General features: G+C 33.2%; 1 protein-coding gene across 3 annotated transcripts in view; it reads right to left on the bottom strand.

The window, feature by feature from the left end:
• ENTREP2 (endosomal transmembrane epsin interactor 2) overlaps positions 1-20,149 on the bottom strand; it is a 616,510-nt gene that overhangs the window by 211,371 nt on the left and 384,990 nt on the right. For all 3 annotated transcript variants that reach the window (XM_007479489.3, XM_007479487.3, XM_007479488.3), the window contains exon 3: positions 10,640-10,750. In XM_007479489.3, the coding sequence (XP_007479551.1) occupies positions 10,640-10,750 (111 nt within the window). The remainder of the gene's footprint in view (positions 1-10,639; positions 10,751-20,149) is intronic.

Here is a 20,149-nt window from a genome sequence, read left to right as displayed (position 1 = left end):
TGAATATGACACTATTTTCATTTCTTCTCCTTAAATTTTTGCCAGAACCTATTAGGACCAGTTGCCAGCATCATAGTTGTTTTTTTGTTTTGTTTGTTTGTTTGTTTTGTTTTGTTTTGACGTTAAGCTTCAAGCCAATTTTTACAGTCTCTTCTTTCAACCTCATCAAGATGTTTCTTAATTCTTCTTCATTTTCTGCCTCCCAAGTGGTGCTCTCTACATATCTGAGAATTTTGATATTTCTCCTAGCAACCCTTTTAAAATTTGTCCAGCCTGGCATTTCACATGAAATATTCTGCATATAAGTTAAACTAACAAAATAAGAATGTACGGCTTTGCTGTACTCCTTTTCTTATCTCAAACCAATGAGTCATTCCATGTTTGGTTGTAACTGCTGTTTCTTGGCCTGCATACAGGCTCCTAAGGAGATAAGAAGATAATCTAGTATTCCCATCTCTTTGAGGATTTTCCACGTTTTGTTGTGATCCACACTGTCAAATAATTTAATGTAGTCAATGAAGCAGAAGATATTTTTCTGAAATGACCTTTATCCATTATCCAGCATATTTTGGCAATTTGGTCTTTAGATCTTTCACCTTTTGAAAGCCAGTCTACAATTCAGGTAATTCTTGGTTCACATGTTCACATGTCTAGCTTGCAAAATCTTAAGCAGAACCTTGCTGGCATGTGAGATAAGCACCTTTGCTCTATAATTTGAAAATATTCTTTGGCATTTAGGATTGTGACACATACTAATCTTTAACAATCCAGTGACTACTGATGAGTTTTCCATAATTGCTGGCATAAGAGTGTAGCACTTTTAACAGCATCATCTTTTAGGATTTTAAATAGCTTGGCTGGAATCATATCACCTCCATTATCCTAATTTGTAGCAATATTTTCTAAGGTTCACTTGCTTCATTCTCTAGGATGCAGGACTCCAGATCAGTAACCACAACATTGGGGTTACTGGTGAAGTCTTTCTAATACAGTTCTGATTATTCTTGACACATCTACATAATCTCTTCTACTTCTGTTAAATTCCTACCATTTTTGTCTTTCATAATGACCATTTTTTAGTGAAATGTTCCCTTGATATTTCTAATTTTATTGAGGAGATTTTCCCATTCTATTATTTTCTTCTATTTTTTGCATTGCTCATTTAAGAAAATCTTATCTCTCCTTGCTATTCACTGCATTTCTACATTCATTTGGGTTTATTTTTCCCCTTTTCCTTTCCTTCTTTCCTCAGCTATTTATAAAGCTTCATCAGACACTCATTTTGCTTTCTTGCTCCAATAAATTCAAAGATAAGAAGTCAATCTCTCCCTCCCCCCTGCCAGTGTACCTTAAAAAGAATACTCAATTTTTTTTTTACCTTAGCACTTTTATTTTATGAAATATTGCATGTTGGGCTAACCAAATTCCCTCTTGGACAATCTTAATAGTTCGTGCAATATAAATCTATGAAGGCTAAACTCCAATTTCTTTCAGTAGCTCTATATTTCTTCTTCATATTGAAAACTCTGAGGGAGTCAACTCTTCTTTCCTCAAAGAAGACTTACAACACAGCTACCAGGCAGCCAATTCTACTTTGATAGCATACCTCATATCATGAAATCCTTCCCTAAGGCAGGATTTTCATCAGAAGCTTTCAAGGTCCTGTACAGTGTTACTATTCCCCTTTGTGTTCTAAATTTAACTTAAAATATTATCAGTTGTGAACAGGTCTGGGGCACATTGAAAAGATTCTCTAACAAATAAAGCCAAAAGAAAAAGAAAATAATAACAACAACAAAACCCCAACTAAACTTAATTGCTAGATTTTTCTTCAATTTTCAGTCTTAAGACCTCTAAAAGTACATTTTTAACCATCTAGACCATGAATTTTAAGAATTTTTTGTGGGAGTCAGTTAACACATACTTATTGAGTGCTTATTATATGTCAGGGACTGTGCTAAGTATGGGTAAGTTAACCCCCCCAACAATTATTACCTTTAAGAAGTTCACAGTGAAATGAGAAAGATCATAAAAAGAACTATATAACCAAATGTACAGAAATATAGGTATAGATATATGTATACACATGCAGAATACTTTGGAGATGAGCAGAAAGAAGATACTAACATTAAATGAAATTAGGAAAGGCATTTAGTAGAATAGGATATTTGTTGGTATTTGATGAAAGCCAGGAAAGCCAGGAAGGAGATGAAGAGGCAGACAATGCTAGGCATAGAGGACAACAAGCTAAAATGCAGAGTAAGAAGATGAAATAACTACAAAAAATAGCAAGAAGATTAGAGTCAGTGGAGGTGAGGGAATAAGATATAAGATAACTTCTGGAGGGGCCAAATCATGAAGAACTTTGAATTATAAAGGAAACTAAACTGAAATACAGTTATCAAAATATGTTTAAAAACAATTTCACTAGTGGCAGGTTAAGAACATGACTTCTAGGAATCCAACACTTTAATAGATGAGTAAATTGAGGGCCAGAAAAATTAAGTAAATTGCATAGTCATGTAGAAAGTGTCAGAGTGCCAACCCTAATCTAAACTTCTTCCACTATTCTATAATGCCTCTTCCAGTAATAATAACTTAACATTAATTGGGTCTTAAGGATTAGAAAATACTTCCCTCAGAACAACAGACAATGAAAAAATCCTAAGGAAGTTAAATAACTTCTTTATAGTCCTATAACTAATCATTCAGAAATCAAACCCAGGTCTTCTGACTCCAAGAGCTCAGTACTGATTTTAAGGAGTATTTGCTTTTCATAAAAGTTGCCATTTTCATTAAGCTGAGTGTAACCTTAAATTATATTATTAAATTTAGTCATTCTTGCTAAGAGATCATTTTAAAAATGAATGTTCAGACATACATTATTCCAACTTAAAGTTAATAAAATTAGGTAGTATTTACTAAGATAGGATAACACTTAATTAGCATTCAATTGTATGTAACAAACTGGCTGAAGAAATCCGTATAGCTGAAGACAAAAATGTTGTTTTTGGGTGAATTGAATTTGGATAAGTTCTCTAAAAGATATTGATAAACCCAATCTCTGCTATCATATATTATGAACTTTCCTGCCAAAATAGTCGAGTCTCAGTGATCTACCAATATCAAAAGAAAATTTAATTTTTATTAGTGATCATAAGATTGAGTTGTGGGGTTTTTTTTTGGCATTATCAACTCTTTATTCTGTGAAGATTAAAATGAACTCTTCCCTGATTATGAAGATTAAAATTGTAACCCCCACCTATTTTTTAGATTTAATCACTAAAAATGTAAACACCCTACATAAAAGTTGAGTATGGAGACCTGATCATTTTTAGATCTAATCACCAAAAGTGTAAACCTTCCACTTAATCATTGAGAGGTCTGTGACCCACATGTGCGATAGTGGGTGATGAATCAGAATTGTCTGACTACCTCCTGGGTAGTCCTAAAGCAAGACTTCAACTGTGATTGGTAGATATAGAATTAGGGGAAGGCACAGGAAGAGATGCAAGAGAAAGTGTCTTTAAAACGGAGTTACAACTTCTAGAATGGAGTTCAGCTGGCAGTTCTTCCTTCTTTGAAGTGGAGGCTGGTGAAGAATGTGCTAACTGGACCTGAGATCCTGTTTCCTGGTGAGGCTGTTCTAAAATCTCCTCCTTTTAAATGATATGTGGTGAGTGAAAAAGCTGACTCTTAACTGCTGGATTTTTCTAAAGAGACTTCCCCAGGTCCTTGGCTTTGCCAAGACTTAAGGACTAACTCTCCTTGCCCAGGGAGTAAATTACTTAGTGCTTAAGCTAGATATCTTACCCTATCCTCTCTCTGACTTTCTTACTTTACTCTTTCTACATTTTGTAAATAAATATCTTTGGAAAAAATTAAATTCCTGGTGAACACACTATTAAATAATCCAGTCCAACTCTTTTAAAAATAACCCCTTTCCTCCCTTACAATCCTTATTCTGAACTTACCAATTCTTCCAATATTCTCATTTACACTCAAGATCATCTAACTAATATAATAATTTAGCATTTATTAAAATAGGAGAAAAACAACTATAGTTAGATAGAGTTATCAAAATATTTGAAAAATAATTTCTCTAACCTTTAGGTTAAAAATGCCAGATTCTAGAATCCAGTACTCCATAGATGAGGAAATTGGGGCCAGAGAGACTAGGAAAATTGTTCAGTGATATAGAAGTGGTATAAGAGTGCCAACTCTAACCCAGGTAAGCTCTTTCTAGTATGCCACAATGCCTCTTCCAATAATAATAACATATTTATATTAGGTCTTACAGTTTGGAAAGTACTACCCTTAGAATAACAGATGAGACTAAATCCCCTACCCCTCTAGCAGGCCGCTACTCTGACTGGCCTTGCCAGGATTTTAGAACTCCTCCTGAATTGTCTTCACAATCTGGCTCTTTGTTTAAAATACTGGAAATCCCTCCAAAATCTGATCTGCTATCTATTCAATAATATGAGCATAAAAGAAATTCATAAACTAAATACAAATGAATTTTGTGTTTATGCATTTTTAGATGTAGCAATATTTATATATTAACATGAATAACCACATTAAGTACATCACTCAAGTAGTGGGTGTCAGTGATACTGGATATTAATGTTATCCTTGTACTAACCTAGCCTTAAACAAAAACCAAGATCAAACTTGCAATGCAAGAAAAACAATAACATAGAGGCAGCTACTCATAACACATCTAGTAGGACCTTGCTAGAATACTAATCACTTCAGAGTAGAATTCATTATAATAAAGGCCCACCTAGGGCCCTCCATCCAAGTGTGTCTGCTTACTGAAGGAGCAAAGGAAATATACTGTAAAGAGGTTTTATTTATATGTATGTCTTCAGGCATGGATTCCAATGAGAGCATTACAGTAGGGCTCCTGTATAGTTTTATCAAATGATAGATGAGGAAAAAATTGATTTTCTTTTATATGCATTTATTATTTTGACAATGACAGTAATTGAGATAAGGGAAGGATAGAAACAAAATTTAAAGAGCTAAAAAAAAGTGGAGAAGGAAAAAACAGAGGGGTTAATCTGATAAAGGAAGGAGAGTTTGAGGAAGGAAATAGACCAAAGGAAAAATAATGGGCCATGTTACCTAATTAGGAACTTCATAGAATTACAGATACAGAGCTGGAAGGGATCTTAGAAGTCATCTAGTTCAGCACTTTCATTTTAGAATTGTGGAAACAGGTTCATAGAAGCTTTATCACTTGGCCTCTGTCACACAGAAAGTGACAAAGGAAGACATTTGAACTCTGGCTTACTTATTCCAAACCCAGAATTCTTTTCTTGGTACCAGAGGAGAGTTCTTGGTGACAGGGCTACAATTTGAATCCAAGTCATCTGACTCTGCTGGAACACTTTGTTTCTCAATTAATTTAGACTGGTTCAGCCTCACTTTCAATTTCTATCCAAGAGGACACAGCAGGCTGTTATGGAGTGGGAAATGACTAATTCCCAAGTATACCATAACTGTTTTCCAAGCTTCCAGCTAGATCTTTTCTCTTAATCACTTGTTTCTGTGGGTGTGTTTAAAGACTTACTTCTTCTCACTGTCATTTCCAAGAAATAAAGCTGGTCTTTGGTTTTCTTAAGGAAGCAGAAACTATACTTCAATAAGAGAGAGAGAATAAAAGTCCAAGTTGCTTTCACTAATAAATTTGTGACTTCATTCCAACTACATTAATAGGACAGGTGCCTATTCTTCTGAGAATAGGCCTACTTTTCTGCATTTCCCCTGTTCCCTGTGGATTCCAGATACAAATACAGATAGTGAATCAAGGGATTGCAATAAGATGCTAATTAGTATGTGGATCACTGATGCAGCTGGAATGCCTGCAGCTGTAGACTGAATGTAGATTTTTTTGGGGAAAAAAGTCTATCTCTAGAGCCTGGCATATTTAAATGTAAACCTTATGAATAAGTGTCTATTATTGATGGAATCTAATCTAATCAATGTAATTCTTAGTCTATTTTTAGTGAACTCAGACTTCCATTATCTTCTATTCTGAGAAAAAAAGGAGAAAATAAATTAGCTGATTTTTGGAGGACAAGGGTTAGATAGGAAGAAATCTACATTTTCCTTGAAATTTTCAAAGTTGATTAACAGGCTTATATACTGATACTTGTGGGGTGGACACAGGGCTCAGGACTATTTATAGATAGATTTGAAAATTGACAAAAGTGCTTTTTCTAAGACCAGCCTTCTCTGATACATTCAAAGACTGAGCTGTGGCAATGACAAACAATATCTTTCTTCCAACACATACTCTTAGCTTAACTTCTTTTTTAGTTTTTAACATAAAAATAAAGTTAAAGGTAACGTGGCAAATATAAATAGTAATTATGGGGCATATTATATTCCAAATTAATAATTTCATTAGAGAATACCTAATATTTTAAAATATTTTCAGAATACATTATTAGATTTTAGAGTTAGGTTTTGAAATATTTTCACAAGATATTTTTGGCCTATAATTCTGACTTTGAAGGCAACCCTTGAGTAGAACAATAATACTGATTATTATCAGAGGGATATGAAGGGCTATTGAATCAGCAACGGTTTAGGGATATGTTAGGGTCTCCTCTAACTTGACTGAATTCAGTAGCATCCTAGTTCTCCCACTTTCTGTGTCATCTTAGACAAATTATTTTATTTTTCTCCTTTGGGCCTCAGTTTCCTTAGCCATAAACTGAGACTGGTATGAAAAGAAAATGAGATAATATAATAATAAAAACAATAACTCCTGTATATAGCCCTTTAAACTTGAAAAACAGGATGGGCTATACAAATTGAGTTGTAAGAAATGATTAGTCTAAGAAATGTGTACTATGTTTATATGCAGATTTTTTTGGTTACAATTCAAAACTTTGTTCTATTCCCCTCCCCAGTTTTCCATTGTCCCATATATGCCATGCAGAAATACATGTTTATAAGCAAATTTTTATTTATAAAAGAAATTTAGTATTACATATTAATATATTATAGAAATTTATCACAAAATTTATTTTGTTGCATATAAACAACATAATTATTGTCAATTATGCAATAAATATCATAATTTAATTTATTAATAATTCATCATTATATTTATCATAATTGTTTAGTTATAAGTGATTAAATCATATGTAAATATATTAAACTACATTTTCCCCAGATTTGATATAAGCACGGTCAAATGGGATAGGGACAATAAGCAAAGAAATGGCTCTAATTCCAGCTCATGTCCATGGTATATTATTTTCATAAAATTCTATTGTTTCTGCTTTCACAAAAATCTCTTCCATCCATCTCCTCTCTACTCATAGAACACCCACCCTACTTCAGGGCCTCATTACCTCTCACCTGGATTTTATAACAACAGCCTCCAATTAGTCTCTCTGCCTCAAGTCTCTCCCCTCTCCACCACAAAGCTGCCAAAGTGATTTTCCTAAAGCCCAGGTGTGATCCTGACACTCCCCTATTCAAGTAACTCTGGTTACTCCCTAATTGGCTCCAGCACAAAATACAAAGTCTTCTGCTGCTTACTTAAAGCCTTTCACAACCTGAGCTCTTTCAACTTTCTAGACTTACTAGAATTTTTATTCCTACAGACTTTTCAATCCAGTCAAATTCTCTTCTGGTTCTTCCTCTTGCAAAATATTCCAGCATCTCTCACACTGGCTTTCCCATATGTGTATAATGAATGCACTCTCTCCTCATCTCTATTAGGATCCTTCTGTTCTTTCAAATATTGAGCTTAAGTGCATATTTGAAATGGAGCCTTTCCCTATCTACCCAAACTACTACAATTAAAAAGCATTTCTTACCAATCACTATGTGCCAGATATGTGTGTTAGGGATATAAATAAACAAAAGACAGTCTTTGATCTTAGCAGATTTGCAATCTAACGGTATCCTACCACCAGCAATTACTTTTGCATTTATTTCATGTATATTTTATTGATATTTACACATGCATATCATTGAACAAGGATTTATTAAGCGCCCACTTAAGGTCCAGGCTCTGTGCAAGGGAACAAATACAATGAATGAAGAAACAATGCCTGCTTTCAATGAGCTTGCATTCTAATAGGATGCTATCTTCATTGAAAGAATATAGGCAAGGATTGCTTTATTTTATTTTATTTTATTTTATTTTTTGCTTTGAATCCAAAAGTACCTTGAAAAGTATCCAGTATATTATGGGTGCTTAATGAATACTTGGTGATTAATGGATGTATATTAGCCCAACTGTGTATAGCCTGAGCCAAAATACCCCTGACAAGATGCTTATCTCTTGACTCCCTTGATGAAAAAGACCCTTTCCTCTCTAACCTCTCTAAGGGTTTATACTCCAGAGTCTCAGATCTCAAGAAGCTTATAGCTGCCTCTGTCATCTAAGACATTTCAAGTCTCTTGCCTATCAGATGCTCCTTTTTTTTTTGCCTTTGAATAGTTAACAGTTCTGGGGCTTCAACAACAACAACAAAATGGAGCTTACACTGCAGAATTTAGCTATCCATTTGTGTTTAAAACTTTCTAAAATGAGTATCCATTTCCATTCGCATTCTCTGTGCTCTGGTAGGTCTCTCATCAGATCCCTTTTTGGAATGCCCTTAACCTCTAGCTCATAAATTAGGGAAACAATTACAAATATCCCTGAATGGATTCTTTCAACCGTCTCTCTTTTTTCTGTATCACAGGAATTTTAGTAAAAGCTCAGAATGATTCCTATGGTATTATTTTATAACTTCAAAAAATTTTATACAAGGACATATGTACTCACGGTCATGAATGAGCACATTAGTAAATAAACATAATATTAGCTCATTCATTCTTATTCTCCAACCCTAATCTCCAATATAAACTTGAAGTCAGGAAATGCTTGGATGCTCCTTCAGATTAGCTGTATGATCTTGGCCAAGTAACTTAACCAGTCTTAAAATCAGTTTTCTTATACATAAAATGGGGAAAATGCACCTAATTTACAGAAATTTTGTAAGAATCAAGTAGGAAATAATGTGTAAAGTGCAGTGCATATCAGATGCAGAAAACATCTGAACCAGTGCTCTATCCATTGTACCACTTAGCTGCTGCTATACAGCTATTACTACTCCTAGTATTACTAGCACCACCGTCACTACCACCACTACTTTCACCACTACCACTACTACCACTATTTCTTCTTCTACTACTAATACTACCACCACTATTTCTTCTACTACTTACCTTAAATACATAACCCAATTATGCTGCAAGGAAAAGAATGTCTACACTAAGTGAATATGCTGTTTTTCTTAAGTGAAGTTTCCATGACTTCTCTTGTCTATAGGCATAAACTTCTCAATTTTTATATTTCTTATGGATCCATTTTAAACACTCACTTCTCATAGTCAGTATTTATAAAACAGTGAGCTAGGGTTACTGGTATTTTTTGCCATTATATTTCTAAGTGATTTATGCAGGGGCTGAACATATGGCATTGGCCCCTTTTTAGCACCATACTCTATTTGGTCTTCCATGAACTAAAGTTTGGGGTTTGTGGTCATTTAATCAGAAAGACAATAATAGGCCAGTGAGTTCTAGACTAGGATAAATATCAGCAATATAGGAGTGCTACTTGCTGAGAATTCAGTTATTTAATTTAGATTTCCCACAGATGCTCTCTCCACTTTTGGGATAAGTTTGAACAACTTTACATAAGCTATAATTAACATCACATAGCAAAACAAAGTACTCAAGATGCATTCTTAGAGCACAGGGAATTTTTCAGCTTTGAAGTTATGCTCACTTAACCTCAGTTCTAGTAGTCTAGATGTGTTTGGGACAAAATCATAAACTTCTCTATGGGGAGCTAAAATAGGGAGAGTATAAAAAAAGAAGGAAGAAAAAATATAAGGATGTTGCAAAGGGAAAAAAAAACTTGAAACAATTCATCTTAGCCATTAATGGCAAAGAAACTACAGAAGTAGAAAGACAACCAGGATTCTGATCATCAGGAAAACGAGGCAAAATAGATTATTCTAGATCCTGACATTGCATTTTCTTGGTCAAATAGAATAATAAAATTAAAGAAATTTATAATTATAAGAAATCTTTGAAATCAACTAATTCACTCTTCTCCTTTTACAGATGAGAAAAAATGAAATAATGAAATATGAAATATGAAATATGGCTTATCTCAAAATTTATAGCCAGTGAGAGGTACTAGTAATGACTTTCATTTGATGCTTTGGGCATCGCATTGTATATTTTCTATGCATTAAAACTGTTCTTATTAGTAATAGGTTTCAAAATTTTGTTGTACAAAATTAGTTTGAGTAACAATTATGACAAATGCTGAAAAATAAATATCACTCAGTAAATGCAAAAAATCTTGTTCTTAAACTTTTTACATTGTGTTACTTTGGGTTACACTAAGTGGTTTTCAAGTAAAATAAGCTATAAGGTGAAGAGAAATATTTTTGTAAGTCTCTTTAATTTCTTCAAACAACTCAAAAATATGAATCAATGGAAACATTAAATGAAATTCACAAACAACAAAAATATGGATATTAAAATAGATTCAGTGCAAAATCAAAGCCTTTGTCCTTTGTTTGAAGGTCTCTATTTCATTACTCACCAATTGACAGCCTTCTAGGGAGTTGACTAGCTGAGCATTTTGACAGGAGAGAATAGAACCAGCCAAATTCAACATTACACACACTGCAGACAGCAGCATGAAAAAGGTTATCTGGAAACAAACAAACAAACAAAAGACAAGTTTATTATCCCAGGGGAGAGGTCAGAGAGAAAGTTTTCATTTAGTTCTTTAAAAAAAATTTAAACACATTAAATACTTACAGGAATGATCAAATATATTTTAAATACAAACACAATATAGTCTATTAACTTTCATATGTATTTGGTTTTAGCACTTCAAGAAAGCAGATAGTTGCAAATCCCAGGCTGTCATAATTTTGTCTGTAATGTACAGTGATTAATAACCTAGAGACCAGATTGAAAACAGGATTAATTATTCATTCTCAGTTGTATCAACTGACAATATCTGAAATAAAATTAAATAAATGAATTTTAAATCATTAGCTTTTATTTTTAATATTCCAATCTTATAAACATTATTATATGTTGGTCCAATCAGCTATATAAAAATGCACATTTTGTTTATGCTTGATAGATACAGTGATCCCTCACCTATCATGGGAGTTACATTCCAGGGACTCCCATAATAGGGGAAAATCTGTAAGGTAGCAGCATTATTTTTATTTTATTATATATATATATACATACATATTATATATACATATATATATATATATATATATATATTTCAAGGCTTTACAAACCCTTCCTACTCTCATATAAACCTTTTCCATACTCTTATTAACCTTTCCTACACTCATAAACACTGAGCCAATGAGCACGCTGGATACAAAACATAGTGCTATGGTTGGTCGCCTTTCAGCCAATAGTGTGCTGTGTACAATCTCATGTTGGCAAAATTGCACAAGGGGTAATGGCATACTGCATTTCCATTGTGTACAGTACAGTTTTCATCCACAAAATCTCATGATATAGGGAAAACTCCATGATACAGAATTAGATATATCTTTTTTTTTAAACCTGCAATACAGTGAAGTCATGACAAGTAAACCATGATATAGCAAGGGATGACTACATTGTATGTGCATACCTTTTCTCCACAATTAAAGTGTAAACTCTTTGGGGGCAAGATTTGTTTTACTTTTTAGCACATAGTATGAGCTTAATATATGCCAGTAGACTTGATGACTGATTCTACCAGATGATACAAAATGTAAGTAGGTTGGTAAATAGAAACTAATTTGAGGATGGAAACTGCACTAACCACTAAGTAGCACCTGAACTGAGCCCAGAAGGAAGATAAGGGTTCTAAGAAAGTGATAAGAAAAGTATATATCATAGGTGTAGGGGAGTCTACGCAAATGTCAGGGGGCAAAAGATGGAATGTCAAACTGGGGGAACAGGTTTGTTTTTCTGGAATAAAAAACGTGTAAAGTGAGAAATGTGATAAAAGTCCAGAACTGCAGCAAATTTAAAGGGGCTTGGCTAATGCCATACTGATTCATTTGCAGTTCATTCTAAAGGCAATAAGGATTTTCTGAATTTTTTCAAGAAAGAGGGTAAAATGGTTAGACTTTTAGGGAAAAAAATTTAAACTTAGGTCCTCTGATTCCAGATTCAGTGTTCTGAATTAATTAAACTAATAGGATCAGACAATGGTAACTATTAAGTTAGTGTGGTTTTGTGGAAAGGTTATATACGCTTTTAGAAATATTTCATTTTTCTCCCAATTTCTGCCCACCAAAAATTCAGTAAAGTCAGAGTCCATTGTAAGATGATATGAAAAATGCACTGAACTACACAGTTTCAAAGTTCTAGTTCACTAAGTACTTGTGCATAAATGACACTTTCAGAAAGAAGAGGACCAGTTTTCCCAAACTCTCGTTAAAAAATGGAATACTTTAAAATTTAGTGATATAATGGAAGAAATACTGTGGTATACTTAAAGGTCAAAAAAAGAATAGCTGAGGAAAATACTTTAAATATTCAATGAATTATAGCTTCAAGCAACAGGCATAACAAAAGATGAATTTGTGGTCCATAAATTACCCTAAGGATATTGCTATGCTCTTCCTGAGCAAGGATTTCCCTGTGATCAGTCACAATTTTGAACAGAGTTGGGCTCTTTGGATAACAACTTCAGAATGATTAGTTAACACACATATACACACTATGATACCAGTGATGACTACTCTTTTTGGTCCAATTCTTGTTTCCATCATTTACTAATTATTCTTATTAGAATGTTAAATAATTTCCAAACTGAATTCTGCTCATATGAAGCTCTACATTCAAATAACATACTTCACATGAACTTATCATGAAAAGTACTGTTATTTCCATTACTAATAAAGCCATCTATGAAAATAAAGGAAGGATAAAAATAAATAGCCAAGTCCTGGGACAACCAAGAGAGGCCTCAAACAAGGTGAATAATCATGTATGGTAAGGAATAATATACAGTAAGAAATAATATTCAAAGTGAGCATCTGTTTGTTTTTATCCTTCCTTTCTTTTTTTTAGTCTGGTATAAAATAATCTAAGCATGAGTATTTGCTTTGGGCAGGCCTTTGGAACATATATTAAGCTTTGCTGGGTCATAGCTATGGTCAAAGATAGTCTACGCTAGAACAAACCAGTAATACCAAGAGGATCACAGATTTAGAAAGAAATCCCAAGTCAAACTTTGTGTGGACTTAAATTATTAAATCAGCTTTAGAACTAGATTGTTATTCGTTAGCCCAGGGACCTCTAAGATTCTTCTCTCCCTTTTATGCCACTAAAACATAGAACCCATAGGTTCCACACCTTCTTAAAGAATCAATCTCTGGAAGGTGCAAAGAATGATGTGAAACCAGTTTGCTGTTTATCTTAATTTAGTTCTTCTCTATTAGAATTACATAAGCATTTTAGTCTTTTCTCATTAAAAAAAAATTAGCTTACCTTATCTAGAGTCCTCCATGTCTTTAACAAGCAAAGAAAATCTTAAAAGACTGGCCAATCAATTTAATTGTTTAACTATAAAAACTCTATGATATTATGATTTTAATGCCTGTTGGATTGAAAGTTACCAAGACTTACCCTACAATGCAATTTTAAAAGTATGGTGGTATAATAATAAAGTCAGTTTTCAAGACTTCTCTAAACCATTGCTTGGGGAATTTAGGCAGATGTTGACTTAAAAAGAAAGTTTCCTCATATATTCCTCCAAACATATAAAGAGCCAGTCTAGCAGTTCAAAATACAATTCAATTAATAAAATAACTGAAGCATCAGTAAAACAAGTAGGCCACTGGAACAGAATAGATAATTAATGAAATGCCAAGTCAAAATAACAAAGAAAAAATAATTTCAATATGTTAACTAGCATTTCTGAAATTGAACTCTGCTCACATTATCAAGGTTATTTACAGTTATGATCTCATTTTATCTTCACAATAATTATATGAATAGAGGCAAAAGAAGCTTTTTAACAAAATAAAAAATCCATTTCTATTTAAAACACTAGTAATACAAGAAATAAATAGAACTCTATGCTACACTGCTGTGTTGGGACAATAGATAGAATGTTAGGCTTGGAGTCGGGAAGACCTCAGTTCATGTCTTTAAAAGGCAATGGAAATCCTAGAGACTGGCAAATCCAGTCTCTTAATTCTAACTATAAAAGCTCTATATTATAATTTTAATGCCTAATCTAGTCTGAGATGTGTGACCCTAGGTGAGTCACTTAACCTGTCTGTTTCAGTTTCCTTATCTGCAACATGGGCATAATAATATCTACCTTTTAGGGTTGTTATGAAGATCAAATGAGATAATAGTTGTTAAACACAGTGCCTTATGAAGTACAAGATGTAAATAATATGTTGTTACTTTATTATATATATATATATAAATAGAAAGAATGTTCCAAGAAATAATAAATCATTTCAAGATAGAGTGAAAGCTAACATTTAGGCAATTCAAGTAAGGGTGGCATCTGAATTGACAGTAAAGGAAGCTAGGGATTTTACAAGGCAGAAGTGGGAATCAGGAAAAAAATTCCTAACATGGCAATGAAATGGGAGATGGAATGTCATGTATGGGAAATAGCTAACTGGAGAGTTTAACTGTAATGGATACTAGTGATAGGAAATAATATAAAATAAAACTAGGATATAATTTTGAAAGTTTCAAATACCAGGATAAAGAAATTGTATTTTATTCTAAAGTAAACAGTAGGCACTAAAGATTTTTGGAGTGGTGGGTGAAAGATTTATGGTTTAAGATTATCAGTCGGTTAGACTATGTAATAAAGAATAGACAAAGGAGAGACTTAAGGAGACTATAATTAGGTGTTTTGTTTTGTTTTTTTAATTCAGGCAAGAGGTAATAATGGCCTAAATTGGAATGGAGTAGAAAGAATGAAACAGGTATGAGCAAGGTTGGGAAGATAAGACTGACAAACTTTACCAACTGACTGGATTTGTGATTTGTAGTAGAGTTAAGAATCAAGTATAATTCCATAATTGTGCACGTCAATGAATGGAAGTTGGGAAATGAGAGAAATATGAAAGTTTAAATGAGAGATGGATTTCAGGAAAAAATAAAATTAGTTTTATTCTGACATTTTGAAAGTAAGGTGCCCACAGTAAGGGGAAAAGGATGAAAGAAATATTCATGGTAAAATACTACTTAAGGTACACCACATGTAATCTTTAAAAATAGCTGGCTTTTAGAAAATGGAAGCAGAGTAGCAAAGGTACAGTGATTTGTCCTAGAAAAGAATTGTTTTGTTAAATATTTCATTCCTATAGCTCTACAAAGGGCTATAACATGAATGTCTTCTTATGTGTCTTCTTTCAACCCATGCTTGTTTTTTTTCTAATTTTTCAACACACGCTTTTTTTTTTTACTGGTTTTTCTTTCTGTTTACCCTATCAAAGTCATCTAAACCTAAGTTCTGTCAATTTACTGTCAAGTTTTTATAATATTTTTTGCCAAAGAGTAAGGCTTGCCCCATTGGCAAGGATCTTTTGGTTCTTTGGAAAACAGGCTTCTAGTTTTGATTCGGTATATCATGAACTTAATAAGCTCCCCTGATCAGCTACTAGGTTGCCTTATCTGACATTATGATTGTTACTCTAACTTTTTGGAGTTCAGCTGAGGTAACACATTTTTTCCCAGTTCCTTACTTGAAATCTGTGTGAATCCTCATGATTCACATGTGTTTTTTGTAAACAATGTATTTTTGGATTCTTCTTTTAATCCATTCTGCAATCCTCTTCCATTTTGTGGATGAATTTATCCCAGTCACAGTAACAGTTATAATAGATTATTGAATGTTTTCCCCATCTTATTCTCATATTTTTTTCCTCTCTTTTTTTCATGATCTGTATTTATCACAAATTCTTACTTTTTCTTTGTTTCATTTCTTTTCTAATTTCTTTTCATGTATCTCCCCTCCAAAGGTAGGGCTTGTTTTGTTTATTAATTTATTCTCTATGTCTAGCCTTCTTTTTTCTTCATGTTTCCCTGTTGAGTTGAACATATTTCCAAACCAAATTTTGTGTGGGAATATATCTGTGTGCTCTATCCTCCTTTGATTATTTCAGATGAAAGTAAAGTACAAGTAACTTGTTTCCTCCACTACTTCTTTATTTTTATGGAATTTCTACTTGTACATTACAATTATCAAATTTCTAATCTTTTTCTCTCTAGTATATTTTCCCCTCTTGCCGTTCTCCTTTTAAGATTATAAAAACATAATAAAACCATTAACAACGCTTTCTTATTTGACTCCCTTTATGACTATCATATTTGCATTCATAAGAGAGAGCTGTTATCAGTTCTCCCATTAGAGTAGAAACACATTATCTATATCAAGTAACTTCCAATAGTGCATATGTGCTTACATTTTTGTTTATTTTTATTCCTGTATTTGTATTTTAAAGTTTCTGCTCAGCTCTAGACTTTTCATCAAGAAGAGCTAAAGTCCTCCATTCATAGAAGATTCATTTTTCCCTCTTTTTGAATATACGAAGTTTTGCTAGGATAGTTATTCTTTATAGGTCTTTATTCTCATCTTTTGGAATATATTCCATGATCTTTGCTCCTTTGGGAGATCTTGACTTTAGTTTCTTAGTATTCACAGCCTTTCTTTATGAAGTACTTTGAAGTATTTTTTCTTTGACTTAGAAATTATGGCTTTGGATTATAACATTCCCAAGAATATTCGTTTAGGGGTTTCTTTCAGAAGGGGATCAGTAGATACTAATTTCATTTTGTCCTTTTGTTCTAATAGGGCTGTATGGTTACCATTTCTTAATTTTTTCCCCATAATATATTATTAATTAATTCTTAATATTCCTTGAAAAAAAAACTTTGAGCTCAGAATTCTCCTACTTCTCCCTCACCCATTATGAAGGAAAGAAATATGATATTAATTATACATGTGAAATCATGCAAAACATTTCCATGTTAGTTACAATGCAAAAAAAATTCAAGAAAAATAAAGTGAAAAAATTATGTCTCAATATGCATTCAGACTCTATTAGTTCTCTCTCCAGAAAAGGATAGCATCATGAGTACTCTGAGACCACTATATTGATCAGAATAGCAAAGTCATTCACAGTTTATCATTGTACAATACTAATCAATATGTACAATGTTCCCTGGTTCTGCTAACTTCAGTTTGCATTAGTTTATATGTCTTCCCAGGTTTTTCTGAAAGCATCCTAGCTTGTAATTTCATATAGCATAATAGTATTTCATTACAAGCATATACCACAACTTATTAAGCTATTCCCCAATTAATGCATATCGCCTCAATTTTCAATTCTTTGCCACCACAGAAATATTAGCAACTATAACATTTCTGTACATTTAGGTTCTTTTCCTTTTTCTTCTCTCTCTTTTGGATAAGGACTAAGTAGTGGTATAGCTGGGTCAAAAGGTATACATACTGTGAAGATTAACTCTCTCCGATTGTGAAAATGAAATTAATAAACTCTCCCCTGATTGTGAAGATTAAATTGTAACCCTTGCCCATTTTTAGATTGAATAACTAAAATTGTAAGCACCCTATGTAGAAGTTGAGTGGGGAGATATGCCCATTTGGGGATTTAATCACCAAAGGTGTAAACACCCCATTCACACTTGAGTGGGGGAGGTCTGTGACCCACATGTGCAACAGTGGGTGATGAATCAAAATTAAACTGATAGCCCCTGGGCAGTCCTAAAGCAAAGCTTCAACTGTGATTGGTAGATGTAAAATTAGGGGAAGGCACAGGAAGTGATGCAAAAGAAAGTATCTTTAAAAGGGAGTTACAACTTCCTGAATGGAGTTCTACTTGGAGTTTTTACTTGGAGTTCGCTTCTTTCTTTCTTTGAAGTGGAGGCTGGTGGAGAATCTGCTGACTGGACCCAAGATGTAGTAAGTGAAAGGCTGACTCCTTTCATATTGGATTTTCTGAAGAGACTTAACCTCAGGAGAGACTTCCCCCCAGTGCTTGGCTTTGCCAAGGCCTAAGGTCTAACTCTCCCTGCCCAGGTTGAGCTAGGGACCAGGAGTAATTATTTAGTGCTTCAGATAGATGCTATACTCTATTCTCTTTCTTATTTTCTTACTTCACTCTTTCTATATTTTGTAAATAAATTATAAATGAATCTATTTTGGGATAAATTAAATTCCTGGTGACCCTATTTTAAATATAATCCAGTCCAACCATTTTATATTATAACGCCCTTTTTCCCCCTTACAATAGTTTTAGAGCCCTTTGAGCCTAGTTCTAAATTGTTCAATAGAATGGTTAGATCAACTCACAAGTCCACCAACAATCCTTTAGTATACCTATTATCCCATCATTCCTTCTAGCATTTGTCATTTCTAATAAATGTGAAGTGTTATCTAAGAGTCGTTTCAATTTTCCTTTCTCTAATCAATAGTGATTTTTGAGTATTTTTAAATATGACTATAGATACCTTTGATTTCTTCTATAAACTGAATGTCTTTTTTTTTCCTTTTAGCTATTTAAAAATTGAGGAATGGCTCTTATTTTATAAATTTGACATAGTTCTATGCTTAGTATATATTTGAGAAATTAGGCCTCCATCAGATAAACTCGTTGTGAAAATTTTAGATATTACTTCATTATTTGTGGTACCCTTTGGCAAAATGTAGTTTCTCTGATTATACCAGTCGGTTTTTGCTTTTGCTTTGTCTCAGATCATGCTTGCTACTCCTGCCTCTTCTAGTTTGGTTTAAGCATAAGAGAATCTGCTCCTGCCCTTTAATTCTGTCTGTATCTTCCTATTTCAAGTGTTTCTCTTGTAAATAACATATTGTTAGACTCTGGTTTCCAAACCATTCTACCCACTGTTTCCATTTTATGGGTGAACTCATCTCATTCACATTCATAGTTGTGAATACTAACCATGTTTCCCCTTCATCTCATTTTCTTCTCTCTCTTTTTATCCACTCAAAAGTCCTTCCTCAAAGGTCCATTTTGTTTCTTACCACAGTCTCATTTAAACTATCCTCCATTTTATTATCCTCCTACTTTTCATATCCCCTTTTCTCCTATTTTGTATTATGTAAGTTACATTTTTATGTACAACTGAATGTGTACATATATCTATATCTATATATATATATTTTTCCTCTTTGAACCAAGTCTGATGAAAATGAGGTTCAAATATTGCCTACCATCCTCCACATTTTTGCCTCCACTATGCATAATTGGACCTTTTTTCAATATTCCTGATGAAAAGACTAGAGCTGAATAATCTTGTTCTGATATGCTTGAACAAGAGGATGAAATAGAGATTGAAAGAATCCACAGATCATCTCCTGCAATAAATCCCCAAATGACAACTCCAAGGAATGTTATAACCAAGTTCAAGAGCTCCCAAGCCAATGAGAAAATACTACAAACAGCTAGAAAGAAACAATCCAGATATCATTGAGCACTAGTCAGGATTATATAGAATCTGACAGCTTCCATACTGAAGGACCAGAAGATTTAGAGTATGATTTTCTAAAAGTCAAGGGAACAGGGTTTACAACCAAGAATTACCTATTCAAATTGATTATATTCTTTCGTGGAAAAGTATGGCCATTTAATAAAATAAGAGATTTCCAAGAATTCCAGAAGAAAATACCAGACTTAAACAAAAAAAATTTGGTGTCCAAAGACATACTTCAAGAGAAGCATAAAAAGATCAGTATATCCACCTCTACAGAAAAAAGTCAATACTGTTGGAGTTTAAATGCAGATGAAAACATATAATTTATCATTTGTTTATTTTGGAATATAATTTGGGGTTTTTTTTTATAAGATTATTCACTTATGAAAATTAACAATATGAAAATAAGTTTTGTGTGATAATATATGTATAACCCAGACTGACTTGCTTGCCATCTTTGGGAGGGAGCAGGGAAGAAGAGAGACAACACAAATCATATAACTTTGGAAGACTTATGTGGAAATTTGTTATTAAAATAAAGATAAAGATAATTTTTTTTAGTTAAAAAAAAGTATGAGCCAGATTT

The sequence above is a fragment of the Monodelphis domestica genome, chromosome 1, assembly GCF_027887165.1.
Source record: "Monodelphis domestica isolate mMonDom1 chromosome 1, mMonDom1.pri, whole genome shotgun sequence".
NCBI classification, from domain to species: Eukaryota; Metazoa; Chordata; class Mammalia; order Didelphimorphia; family Didelphidae; genus Monodelphis; species Monodelphis domestica.
The sequence above is the reverse complement of the archived record's forward strand: the minus strand, read 5'-3'. Positions and strand labels throughout refer to the sequence as shown.